Here is a 12,997-nt window from a genome sequence, read left to right on the forward strand (position 1 = left end):
GAGATGACCTAACTAAGTGAGAGGTTTGGTGGGCCGCTAGGCATTGAAAATAAACATAATGTGTTCTTTACATTACTAATTTAGTTGTAAAGTCCTTCACCTTTTCGTTCTTTCAAGAGTAGCGACATTAGTTAGACCATCGAGCCAACTCATATATTATTGTTAGGTAGCGAAGAATTAATTATAATAATACATACACGTGAAGAACAATCAACAAGATGTTGGTGTATTTTTAATTCACAGGTTGGTGAGATTGGGATAAAAATAATTGAATATGATTATCTAGGTAGATATCAAGGAGATTAGATGCCAAGGTTTTGTGAAGTTCAATCAATCTTTTGACTTCTTACTTAGCAAAACAAAGAGGAAAATGAATTTCTTTTTGTCGTTTCGATTTGAACCTCCGTAGAAATATATACATTATGAAAATAACTATATGGGTGCTTGTGTAAATTCACTAGCAATTAGCGATAAGTTGGATTTAGGGTTGTGATAGTGATAATAGGGCTCCACATTGAACTTCTTATTCTTACTTTAAAACCTCCCACATAGTTGGGTTTCATTTCATCATACAAGCTAAAGAAAAGAGGAACTTGAGAGGAAAAAAATTAGGAAGAGCATGAAATGCAAACATAGTGTTTGATATTGTTCTAATTTCTTCGTCGATGGAGCGATGTATAAAGAGAGGTGTGTGAAGTGCAAGATGGAGAAGCAGGGCACGTGCATTACTATCTATAATCACTTCTCTCTAGTCTTTCTAAACCTGAAATGAGATTTAGAAAGAGAGAGAGAGAGAGAGAGGGGTTAGTGAATTTTATTTTATGTAAGATAAGGTAGTATTTCATGTGACCATCTTTTCCATTTTGCCCACATTATCTTGTTTGAAGAATGAAGATGGCAAGAAATGGTATGATTTCTTCACATATTTATATAAGGTGAAATTTTAACCACATTTTCATTTTATGAATTAATGTACTTCTTCTTTATTTGTATTTCTTCCTATCACTTTCTTTTTCTCAATGACTACTAAAGAAGGAAATTTAGGTTTCTTATTATGGAATCTAAACACAGTTGACAATTTAGCAGAATATGGTAATTGAAACAGAGTTTTCTATCATTTTGGGTGTGTGAAGGAAAACAGAGCTAGAGATTTTGCTGTCATTTTGGAGATGAGTTACCTGGTGGCCCAAGATATTGCTGTCCAATGACATAAATTTACTTGGGTAGAAACCGACCCCGCTTATGTACCCCACGAATGGTCTAAGGATTCGTGAAATGCAGAAAATACCAGACTACGTGGTGTTCGTGTTGCCCTAGCTCTATTGTCTTTTGAGTTAGTGATGTTCCGCTTGCTTTATAGTTTACTAGTTATATGGATCTACTTAGATAAGTAATTCTTTGTCATTTAACCCATTTCGTTACAATGTTCAAGAGGCTCTTAATAGCTCATCTAAGAGTTGGTTTTATAAGAAGCGTATCAAACGACCATTCATCTTCCACTGAGAATTGTCTTTTGTAGTCCATGTCAAACTAAAACAAAGATGAAATATTAACGACTTTCGATCCTGTAATATCCTACGCTTCGGAGTAGATGCACCTCCGTTTGCGCTCATGCATGCCTCGTGTGGTCGAGTGTGTGCTTCTCATTTTCGAATTTCGAAAATGCTACTTTGACATTCCGGGTTACCTAACCAGTGACATATCCAGTCAGTAAGGTGACGTGGATTGGTTGAATATTTGACCAGAGGATCTGGAGCGTTGAAAAGGAACGGTCCAGATCAAACCACTTAAAAGTCCAATTCCCTTTAGTTAGAAATTTCTCTCTCTAGGGTTTTCACTCGGCTCCGAATTTCTCACCGGAAAATCTCTCCACCTGAATTCTCTTAGGTCGGAATCTCTCTCGCTTTGTTCATCTCGTCGGAAATCTCTTGCCATCTCGTCGGTTTTCTCTACAAGTAATTTACTAATCTCGTTCTTCTTCGTCTTTTACATATCCCAATTTTTGAGTTTCTGCCCTTGAATGATTTCCTAGGTTTTCTTCTTCTCAATTTTAAGCTTCATATGCACCTCTATTTGTCAATGATGAAAGAATCATCCATTGCCCTATTTAATGCAATCTTTTTTTGTTATCAATTTGAGATTGTAATTCATCATCAATACTTGTCTATCTCTGTATTTGATCAAATTTAGGCTTAGTTTGATATCGATTTCATTATGGTATCAATCTAATTGGTTAAATTTTGTACCTTTGATCCTCTAATGCATGATGAATACTTTCAATTAGGAGTTCCACTTCTGAATAACCACTTTTTCATGTATAATGTTTATGTGTTCATTGAATAAGCTAGTGTTATGAAAATTTGATTAAGATATACAGTATTTAGGGTTTGATTAGATTACCCTTCTATTGATTTTGTTAATTTTCTATTGATTTTGTTATTTTTCTATTTAGTTTGTTAATTTTCTATTAATTTTGTTAATCTTCTATTGATTTTGTTAATTTTCTATTGATTTTGTTAATTTTCTATTGATTTGTGTCTAAGTTGTGTTCGTCTCAAAGTTATATATCTCTTTAGGATTCTGATTCTTTTTAGTTTGTTTTCTAGAAGTTAACCTCTTAAAAAACGCCTTGAAAATGGAAGACTTCGAAGGTGAAACCAACCTGAACTATTCAGAGTTTGAGAGTCAGTATGGATGTGGAGCTGAAGCAGATTTATCTCTCGGATGCGAAACCCAAAATCAGTCCTCTGAATCTGAAAGTAAGTAAACAAAAATTTCCTTTTAACCATTGTAGTTCGTAAAATTGTAGGTTATAATGTGCTTTCTCTAATAAATTTATTGTAGCCGAAGGAGAGTCAGTCGATGAACAAAATGTAGGACAACCTGCCACAGATAAAGAAGGGCTAGTTGAGCCTAAAGTAGGCATGAAATTTAGTACAGACAAAGATGTTTTTGATTTTTTCAAGAACTACGCTAAGAAAAAAGGCTTTCCTGTTAGGAAAAGAACAAAGGATACAGACTTAGATGGAAATGCACGTTATGTAACATTTGTGTGTTCTAGGGCAGGAAAAAAATGCTTCTCGGAGTAAATCTTTGAGACCAAGACCAAGTTGTCGGACAGGTTGTTTGGTTAGGATACGTGCAAAACTAGAATTAGATGGACAGTGGATGATTTCAAAGGTTCACCTCGACCACAACCATGACATTAGTCCTACCAGGTCTCGACTCTTCCGATGTAATAGGGTTATAAGTAAACCTGTGAGGAGAGAACTCGAGTTATGTGATAAAGCAGGTATCAGGGTGAATAAGAATTTTAATAGACTAGTCATTGATGCTGGTGGATATGAAAAAGTATCTTTTACGGAAAAGGATTGTCGTAATTACTTAGATGAGTCGAGAAGGCTGCGATTAGGAAAAGGAGATGCTGAAGCATTAAATAGTTATTTTTTGAAAATGAATGAACAAAACAACGGGTTCTTCTTTAAAACTGAATTGGATAAAGATAATCGTTTGTCAAAAGTGTTTTGGACAGATGGTCGAAGTAGAAAAGCCTACACAGAATTTGGTGAGGTTATCACATTTGACACCACTTACTTGACAAATAGATATGAGATGCCATTTGCACCATTTGTAGGTGTTAATCACCATGGTCAATCAATTCTCTTTGGTTTTGGTTTGATATCTGGTGAAGATACTCAGTCATTTGTTTGGTTATTTCAAGCTTTTCTTGAATGCATGGATAATGTAGCCCCTAAAGGTATAATTACAGATCAAGATCAAGCAATGGCAAATGCGATTGTAGAAGTATTCCCCAATACTAGACATCGTTTGTGTTTGTGGCATATTATGAAAAAAATACCTCAAAAGCTAGGTAGTCAAACCCATTATGAAAAAATACGTACTACTTTGCAAAAATTGGTATATGACACACAAAATGAGTTAGATTTTGAGAACAATTGGTATGGAATGATTGAAACTTATGACTTGCATGAACATGAATGGTTGAGTGGGTTATATTTAAATAGACATCGATGGGTTCCATGCTATGTAAAACCATACTTTTGGGCTGGTATGTCTAGTACTCAACGTAGTGAGGGTATTAATGCTTTTTTTGATGGGTACGTAAATTCAAAGACGACTTTGAAACAATTTGTGGAGCAATGTGAGAATGCTTCAAAGAAAAAAATTGAAAACGAAGTAATGGCTGATTTTAAGTCTTTCTCACAGATGGTTCCATGCATCACTCGTTTAGCGATGGAGGAACAAATTCAAAGGGTATACACCATATCAAAATTTCAGGAGTTTCAAGCAGAGTTGACTGGTCAATTATATTGTCGTTTGATTTCAGCTAGAAATACATACATTGGGGTGGAGCATGTTGTAGAAGAGACAGTTAAGGTCGGAGAACACGAAAAACTTATAAAATCTACAGTTTTGTTCATGAAAGCTACAACTGAAATCCGATGTAGTTGTTGTTTGTTTGAGTTCAAAGGGATTGTATGTAAACATGCCATCTTTGTGTTGTGTCAGAATGGGATATCATTATTGCCGGAAATGTATATTCTTAGAAGATGGAGGAAAGATGTACGTAGATGTCACACAAAGATGACCATTGGAGTCGATCGTTCAGCTGAGACTTCAGATCAATTACGATATAAAATGTTATCCCGTAAATTTAACGAACTTGCTGACTTGGCTTCCGAAAACGAGGAGTGTTTCTCAAGATATACTCAATGGGTTGATAATGAGATAGAGATTCTAAAGATGATGCAGACCAGTGCTCCTAGTGCTTGTACAAAGACCAACAACGCAGTTGAAGAAAGCAACGAAGAAGTTAACATCCATGACCCGTTGGTAATTACTCGAAAAGGGCGTCCACGAACGAATAGGTTGAAGCCAACTAAGTGGACGAGCAAGAAAAAACAGAAAAGTACACCAACAGTTTGAAGTATGCATTTAATTTATTTGTATGTGTTGATGCTCTTTGAACTTGTTTTGTTTTGTTAATGATGTTTCTAAACTTTACTTTTTATGAATACAGGTTCCAAAATGGAGCTTGAGGTTTTCGAATGGAGCTGAAATTTGAAGTGGGTGAAATTAGATTAGTTTATTGTCTTTTGATTTTTTTTTATTTATTATTCCGATGCAAATGTCGTTAGAACAACAATTTGAAACTGATTGTCGCATTCAAATTTGAATGCAATGGTCTTTTGATTTGATTTTGCATATTCGGAATTGCAATATTGCAGCAAATGTCCCTAAAATTATTGTAGTTTGGAGCAGCAAAAGTTTCGGCAATCGCTGCAGCGTAGAGTAGCAAGAGCTGCTGCAATCGCTGCAGCTTAGAGTAGCAAGAGTTGCTGCAATTGCAGCAGCTTGGAGAAGTCATAGCTGCTGCAGTTGCAGCAGTTTGGAGCTGCAGCTTTTACAAGAAAGAGATGAAAATCAATTAGGTTAAAGAACAATCGAAAAAAATTGCTTAGGTTGAAGAACAATAGAAAAAAATCTGTTTGGGTCAACGGTCTTGTTATCGTCGAAGCAGGCCCATCGAGCCATGCAGTCGGAGCTTTTCTTAAAGAACAAGGAGTGCCCTTTGTCGTCCTTGAAAGAGCCGATTGCATTGCTTCTTTATGGCAAAAAAGGACTTATGATCGTCTCAAACTTCATCTTAGAAATTCATTTCTTACCTCGAAAATTAAACCACAAGATTCAATATAAACCCACAATTTAATGAAAGTGTTCAATCGGCTAAGTATGATGAAACTTGTGGTTTATGGAGAGTAAAAACTATTACCACTAGTACCAGTTCTAATGACATTGTCGGAAATCGGGGTGAAGTTGAATATACTTGCAGGTGGCTTGTCGTAGCTACCGCAGAGAATGCAGAAAATGTAGTACCTGAACTTGGTATCTGGGAGCAACTTGGTTAATCTTTGATAATGAATAAGAAGCAAGAACATGTGATAAACACCTTATTCATGTTAGTTCATAGACCCTATATGCTCGAAAAGAAAAAACGCCCTACTTTTAAAAACTCATGGGCTGCCTTCCACCAAAACCAGCTATATAGATCATCCAATTTTAAAGGTCAAATACCATAATTGGTTCAGAGATTTCTTTATCTCACCCTACCAGAATTAGTTTCATATCCATTTCTTTGAAAGTGGTAGGTGCAAATGTATAATAGGCACAACTTGTTACTGTCTGTTATGTTTCTTTTCTATTTTCAACTCTCCAAAGGTTTTTTATATAATACAATATAAGAACAAATTTAACTGGAAGAGCAGAAAATGCATTTAACATTCTATTTTGAAATGTAAACAATCCCCAAACATTTATGAAGAATGTAGTAGAACTCACAGACCATGATAACTTGGTTTTATATACATTTTTCCATTTCTTAGAAACACTAAAATCAACTTGGACATTAAATTTGAACTACTCGATGACATGACATCAATGAGTACTTCGGGAGTGGCTTCGAAAGCAAATCGATCACTTTTGTATCTTTATGAATTCATGTATTCTGTAAGCATCTCCTTTTCGCCTCAATATCTGCATGAAATAGGCAAGAAAGACTATTAGAACACTTAATTTTGGTGTTTCTATGTGTTTGTTCTTTACTCTTGAACAACTAGGTAACTACAAGAACACTTGAATATCTTTGATAATACATTTCCTCACTTTGAATACCTTGAATAAGGCCTGACAGTGGTGCGTGAAGGCACTCGTGAACACCTTGAGTCGTCTGTGGCGCATGAAGATGGTTGTGGATAGCTTGAGTTGCCACTGTATGGTGTAAGATAACTTGAATACCTTGAGTAATGCCTAGTTGTGACGGGTGAAGGAGACCTTGTGCTGTGCTTGACCCATGAAGATAATCGTGAACGTGAATAGGATGTTACATAGGAATACCATAGTCAACTTTCAGGCCAGAAACGACTAATTTGTAGAATCAGTTAGTAGTTGATGAAACTAACAACCACGATCTCGACCAGAAGAGGGTATTGGACTTCTTTCGGATTCTACAACTTTTCTTCTCTCTTTTTCAACTACAGAGAAGACATCAAAGTCATATAAAAACCTTTGAAATACGACTTGAGTTCAGACAACACCGAGTGAGGAAGCTTTTGTCGTTGTGGACGAAATTTAGAAACGAAAATAACCCTTACTTTTCACCTGTAAAAAGAGCATGAAATATGTTAGGAAAATCAGTTCAATTGAAACTAACTCGATCTTTCTGATAAAATATATTGTTCGATCTTCATAATCATACTTTGGTTTGTGAGTTTTCCTAATCATGAGAGTTCCAAGAATTTGATCATAAGTGGCATATTTTATGGATCAAGCAGATGAAGGATAATCTAATCAAACCCTAAATACTGTATATCTTAATCAAATTTTCATAACACTAGCTTATTCAATGAACACATAAACATTATACATGAAAAAGTGGTTATTCAGAAGTGGAACTCCTAATTGAAAGTATTCATCATGCATTAGAGGATCAAAGGTACAAAATTTAACCAATTAGATTGATACCATAATGAAATCGATATCAAACTAAGCCTAAATTTGATCAAATACAGAGATAGACAAGTATTGATGATGAATTACAATCTCAAATTGATAACAAAAAAAGATTGCATTAAATAGGGCAATGGATGATTCTTTCATCATTGACAAATAGAGGTGCATATGAAGCTTAAAATTGAGAAGAAGAAAACCTAGGAAATCATTCAAGGGCAGAAACTCAAAAATTGGGATATGTAAAAGACGAAGAAGAACGAGATTAGTAAATTACTTGTAGAGAAAACCGACGAGATGGCAAGAGATTTCCGACGAGATGAACAAAGCGAGAGAGATTCCGACCTAAGAGAATTCAGGTGGAGAGATTTTCCGGTGAGAAATTCGGAGCCGAGTGAAAACCCTAGAGAGAGAAATTTTTAACTAAAAGGGAATTGGACTTTTAAGTGGTTTGATCTGGACCGTTCCTTTTCAACGCTCCAGATCCTCTGGTCAAATATTCAACGAATCCACGTCACCTTACTGACTGGATATGTCACTGGTTAGGTAACCCGGAATGTCAAAGTAGCATTTTCGAATTTGTATTCCTATGGATCATTATTATGTGTAGAATTTTTTTGTTTGCAATTTACCATGTAGGCTCTTCAACAAAAAAAAAAAAAATTTACCATGTAGGCTGTGTGACTACCCCTTGAATATTATGCATACATAGATTGCCTTTTCCTTCATTTAGAAATCTCATCATTTGTTGATGGCATTTTTCTCTTTGTCACTGTTGATGCCTTCTTTCATTTGTAAAAGTTAAGAATAAAGAATAGTTAAGATGTGTTACGGTTTGTTATTTGTCATCTGATTCATATCAACAAAGAATTATATTATTTATGTGCACAATAATCAAATTTGTATGAAATTACACGAAGATGTGCACATGTATATGATTAAACAAAAGGAGTCCCTCACAAATAATAAAACTTCAATGCAGATTAATCGCTTCGGTCTAGTTTTATATTAATGAACTTGTGACTATACCCATATTGTTGCATCTGGAGCTGTGGAGCTCTTTGAACTATTAGTGGTAATGAAAAAAATTACTACTTCTTATCAAAAAAAAAAAATTACTACTTCAAATGACATGACTAATTTGTTATTTTATCAAAATAACATGTAAAGAGAGGATCTATATCGTCTCAAAAGATAAAAAAAAGTTCTAATTCTTTCTTTTTGAGAAATCGACCACGATCTACGTAGTCGTCGTTACAAGACATTGATACATCACAAAGATGTCATAAACATAACCGTCTAAGTTAAACTTATAATGAAAGTGGCTTAAAGGCTAGCAAAATGAAAGAGGCCAAAAGTCGGACTAACTTACTACATTATTTATACATTTAATAACTCTAATTTAATAACCATGAAATCCACCTCCTCTGGAAAGAGGACCTGTGACCTTCAAAATTAAGAAGTTTATGTGTCTGGATTGATGTATTTTTGGATCTCAAGAATGTTTCAAATTAGACTGATATATATGCAGTCTCAACCCCATAATTGAATATGGAATTTGCTTTTTTTGTAGCATTTTTTGATAATGTAGATGGTAACATGTTTTCATATACTCTTACTGTATAATTGAATATGAAATTTAACGGCTCCGATGTCTATTGTCTTGAAAACTACTGGGAAATGTACTTAGTCTTCCCATGACACAATGAATTAAAATCAATAACTTGGTGGCTTAAATGATTCATGTCTTGAAAACTACTTTTTCATCACGATTGAAGTTTTATTTTTAGGATGGATGGCGGTAACTACTCAGAAATGTACTGGTTTTGCAACTACTTGGCAGCTAGATTTCACCCACCCAATTAAGGTGGATGGCCAAATTTTCTGTCAAACCATTATTTCTTTAAATACTTGGCGAGAAAGTTGCAAATAACATTCACAACTGAAGTTTTAACATATAACATTTACCAATTCAGTCAAACATCTGTTAAAACATAAAATAATTTATCAGTAAAGAGAGAGAGAGAGGTTTTTCTTTATATGGATCTAAATTTTTTTGTCACTAGCTCCTTAGAGCTCGTCTAATAGTTGGTTTTATAAGAATTTATCAGTAAAGAATGAGTGAATAAACTATACATTTACCAAATCGATTGATTTATAGGAGGTGGTAGAGTTACAAGTCTGAGAACTAAGTAGTATTTGATTATTAATAAACTCTTAAATGAAATTAAGGTTTTTAACAATTTTGTTTTAGTCTAACTGTCTAAGAAAATAACAACTAAAGAGACAATTAAGGCTTGATCAAGTCCATTTCCAGGAAACAATGTAAGTCGAAATTTCCTCCTCCCAACAATAGCTGTCCTTAACTTGTAAAACAAACTTGTCTGCAATTAAACAAACCATGATTAACTTTAATCACAATTAGTTGTAGAATTGATTATGGATTAAATTATTACCTGAGCAATAATGGAATTGCCTCTGTAAACGGTACAAGATCTTTGAAAAGGGCAACCTCTAGCCCTAATTAAATTTGATTTTGAATCTTCCCCCAAATTGCAATTTTTATCATCATCATCAACTAGTAGAACCTCCATTTCTCGTCTTCTTCGAAATTGATCATCATTGATTTTTTCCACCTTGAATATCAAATCTTCTTTACTTTCCCCTTTAAATCCTTCCCACCCACCACCCTAAAAAGAGTAAAAAATAAACATCAGTAGTCTTTTTCAGATCAAAATTGAAAGTTTATACAGAGAGAGAAAGAGAGGAGGGGAAGAGAAATAATACATGGGTATGATGGAGGAAGAAGAGGGGAGTTCCATTAGAATTAAGAAGGAATCTATCATTTGAAGAATGTTTTTGATGATCTACCCTGAAAATGAGAGTACCAGAAGAATCTGTGAATTTAAGTTTATGATTAAGTCTTTTCTTGAAGATGAAGAGATCTACTGGTAATGGGGATGTGGCAATTGGATATACTCCTAATTGATCAGATGGAGACGATGAAGAAGAATCCATATAGTACAATATATCAACTAGTAGAAGAAAGAGAAAGGTAAAGGAAAAGAAAAGACTGTTGTTGTTACTCTAGGCCTCTAGGGAGGGGTAAAGTCAATGACGAAATCAAGCCGCCCACCAACTAGTAGTAGTTATCGTCACCCTTTCCTTTTCTTCTAGGCAATCGACCAAGTTATCAGGGTCCCCGGTCCCATAGCCTAAACCCCCCGTCTGATGATTAGGCTATGGGACTCAAGATTAGAAGCCCTCTGAGAGTATACTTGCTCTCTCTCTCAGACTAGACAAACCAATGAAATGTGTTTATTTTGTGGTCAAATTGATGACTCCAACAGAAGGCGCGTACATAAAAAAAAGGTATGATGCCTAGTCACCTACAAAGGCAAGTGCTTATTTTTTATTTTACGATGTTAAATGGCACGATACTTATTTCCGGATATGTCCAAGTACAGATATAGCATATTCATTTCTATTATGGGGGATGCCACACCTAGGCCATGTTTGGTATGATTTTATTTCTGTTACTCGATACTTTTCTTTTAGAATTGAGTTCCTCCCAGAAGACTACCGTGAATTACATAAAGTCTAAATATAGGGTAACTACTGATTATTAGGATCGAATTCACTGCCCTAATTGTGGATGTGCAACACCCTTCTATTTCAATCCATAGAGGCTAATCTCATCTATGATAGGAATTATTAGTTATTTCGCTTGGCTGTATCATATGATGTAAAGTCAAATTTGATCCATTTGATTTCTATCTCACTCAGTGAAAACTATAAACTCCTATTCTAATGTCTGGTTGGGTTTATTTCCTCAGCAACCCTCAATCATGGGCCTAATAATACTTGTAATTCCATACCAAGATTGACGGCCATAAGCCCATAACTAAATTTGTATTGGCGGCTATGCATTTCCACTCGTGAGTCCTGATCGGTGGGCTACGGCGTCAAGATAAAGTAGAAAACTATGAATAAAAAAAAAAAAAGTGTTGAATTAAACTAGAATAAAAATGAAGCATCCTCTCTCCCTCTCTTTCTCTCTAGCCAAACTTTTCTCCACATTCCATATGTATATATATATATTAGAACTTGAAACCAAACCATAAGAAGAAGTCTTGTATAATCTGCATTTTAATTTGTTCCACCAACTCTCTGTTTTCAATGGCTTTCCCTGGCAATCCTCCGTTAGCAAATCCGGTAGTAGTTATAGCTCCCCATTTCTGTGCACCATACCCAGTAGATCTAACCGTCACCAAGAAATTCCTTACCTTAAGGGAAGGTACGTTCGCTGTTATTGACGTTAATGGTAATCTCATCTTTAAGGTTAAAGGCACCATTCTCAGCCTTCGTGATCGCCGTGTTCTTCTTGATGCTGCCGACAATCCTCTTGTTACTCTCCAACAAAAGGTACCCACACTTTCTCTTAGTCACTCGACTCATATTTCAGACTATTTGTTTTTGCCATACGTATCATAACTTATACTGACTTAGAGACTATACGAGTCAAACATAAAACAAAAATCTGGATCGCAAATTCATTGTAATTCTTAAAGTGACAATTTTGTCCCTGATTAAAACAAGTGAAACTTAAATGGTTAGGCGGGTTCAGAAAAATCATACTCAGACAAACCATAAGTCAGAGATTCTCATTCATTCGAGTCAAAAAAACAACCCGAGTAAATAATATCATAATATTAGTCACACAATGTTATAATTTATGAATTGGTTTATGAACAGATATTGAGTGCACACAGAAGATGGCAAGTGTACAAGGGAGAGAGCACAGATGAGAAAGACCTATTATTTACAGTGAGGAAATCAAAGGTGCTCCAACTTAAGACTCAATTGCATGTGTTTTTAGCATCCAACACAAATGAAGATGCCCCACCTGATTTCATTATCAAAGGAAGCTGGTTTGGGAGAACTTGTACCATCTACTATGGAGAATCTACTACCATTGTTGCTCAAATGCACAAGAAACACAGTGTTGAGAGTGTTGTACTGGGAAAAGACACCTTCATGGTTACTGTTTACCCAAACATCGATTACGCTTTTATCGTTGCTCTTATTAACATTCTTTATGAGATTAATGAGGATAGAAGTGGCAAAGATTGATTCACGAATTTCACCTTTATTTATTTATTTATAATGACAGTTTTTAAGTATAGGACTTGTGAGAATAGTCCCACATAGGAGAATTGTAACTAGCAACCAAAAATATAAAGTATAGGTCCTCTCCACTCATTGCCAATTGGTTTTGAGTTGGATGGCCACAAACTTAACAGGACTTATCATGTAAGTGTGAACTGAATAATGCAATAATTTATGTGTATGTTTTTGTTTTTATGAAATTGTAAGAAATTTAAACTTGTTCCATTGGTTGGTGTTTCCCATAGTCACATCTTAGTAGTGTTTTGCATTTCTTTCTCTTTGTCTCCTAAAATTGCATTAG

At 35.0% G+C, this 12,997-nt stretch overlaps 3 protein-coding genes and 1 long non-coding RNA gene across 8 annotated transcripts; 2 read left to right on the top strand and 2 right to left on the bottom strand.

Moving 5' to 3' along the window:
• Positions 1-213: 213 nt before the first annotated feature.
• On the top strand, positions 214-5,264 carry LOC147546778 (protein FAR1-RELATED SEQUENCE 5-like). 5 transcript variants are annotated; one of them, XM_086638040.1, is made up of 5 exons: positions 214-907; positions 1,134-1,955; positions 2,607-2,759; positions 2,845-4,948; positions 5,042-5,264. In XM_086638040.1, exon 4 carries the CDS (start codon positions 3,169-3,171, stop codon positions 4,945-4,947), a length of 1,779 nt encoding a protein of 592 aa, XP_086494166.1. In that variant the 5' UTR covers positions 214-907; positions 1,134-1,955; positions 2,607-2,759; positions 2,845-3,168; the 3' UTR covers position 4,948; positions 5,042-5,264. The 5 variants fall into 5 exon arrangements, with proteins under 5 accessions (XP_086494166.1, XP_086494168.1, XP_086494165.1 ...); XM_086638042.1 differs by having other exon boundaries at positions 567-935; positions 1,888-1,955; XM_086638039.1 differs by having other exon boundaries at positions 706-935.
• Positions 5,265-6,275: 1,011 nt separating this feature from the next.
• Positions 6,276-7,932, bottom strand: LOC147546779 (uncharacterized). The gene is made up of 3 exons (XR_015224236.1): positions 7,805-7,932; positions 6,694-7,179; positions 6,276-6,555 (listed from the first exon to the last, which is right to left on the bottom strand). It is a non-coding gene; the product is annotated as an uncharacterized LOC147546779 (long non-coding RNA).
• Positions 7,933-9,664: 1,732 nt separating this feature from the next.
• LOC147546780 (LURP-one-like protein (DUF567)) lies at positions 9,665-10,815 on the bottom strand. The gene is made up of 3 exons (XM_086638177.1): positions 10,315-10,815; positions 9,984-10,217; positions 9,665-9,911 (listed from the first exon to the last, which is right to left on the bottom strand). Exons 1-3 carry the CDS (start codon positions 10,543-10,545, stop codon positions 9,783-9,785), a joined length of 594 nt encoding a protein of 197 aa, XP_086494303.1. The 5' UTR covers positions 10,546-10,815; the 3' UTR covers positions 9,665-9,782.
• An 840-nt stretch (positions 10,816-11,655) lies between these two features.
• Positions 11,656-12,919, top strand: LOC147546781 (protein LURP-one-related 10-like). The gene is made up of 2 exons (XM_086638178.1): positions 11,656-11,952; positions 12,283-12,919. Exons 1-2 carry the CDS (start codon positions 11,707-11,709, stop codon positions 12,658-12,660), a joined length of 624 nt encoding a protein of 207 aa, XP_086494304.1. The 5' UTR covers positions 11,656-11,706; the 3' UTR covers positions 12,661-12,919.
• The last annotated feature ends 78 nt before the right edge of the window (positions 12,920-12,997 follow it).

The sequence above is a fragment of the Eschscholzia californica genome, unplaced genomic scaffold (genome assembly GCF_041429995.1).
Source record: "Eschscholzia californica isolate CP2 unplaced genomic scaffold, dmEscCali1.0.p SCAF_4, whole genome shotgun sequence".
In the NCBI taxonomy this organism is placed as follows: domain Eukaryota; kingdom Viridiplantae; phylum Streptophyta; class Magnoliopsida; order Ranunculales; family Papaveraceae; genus Eschscholzia; species Eschscholzia californica.

Excerpts from the sequence above, each read along its gene's own strand:
- LOC147546778 (XM_086638040.1), top strand. The coding sequence starts at position 3,169 with ATGATTTCAAAGGTTCACCTCGACCACAACCATGACATTAGTCCTACC.
- LOC147546780 (XM_086638177.1), bottom strand. The coding sequence starts at position 10,545 with ATGGATTCTTCTTCATCGTCTCCATCTGATCAATTAGGAGTATATCCA. Across the intron at positions 10,218-10,314 it reads TCTTCCTCCATCATACCCAT|GGTGGTGGGTGGGAAGGATT; the intron begins GTATTATTTCTC and ends TACTCTTTTTAG. Across the intron at positions 9,912-9,983 it reads GCAATTCCATTATTGCTCAG|ACAAGTTTGTTTTACAAGTT; the intron begins GTAATAATTTAA and ends GTTTAATTGCAG.
- LOC147546781 (XM_086638178.1), top strand. The coding sequence starts at position 11,707 with ATGGCTTTCCCTGGCAATCCTCCGTTAGCAAATCCGGTAGTAGTTATA. Across the intron at positions 11,953-12,282 it reads TTGTTACTCTCCAACAAAAG|ATATTGAGTGCACACAGAAG; the intron begins GTACCCACACTT and ends GTTTATGAACAG.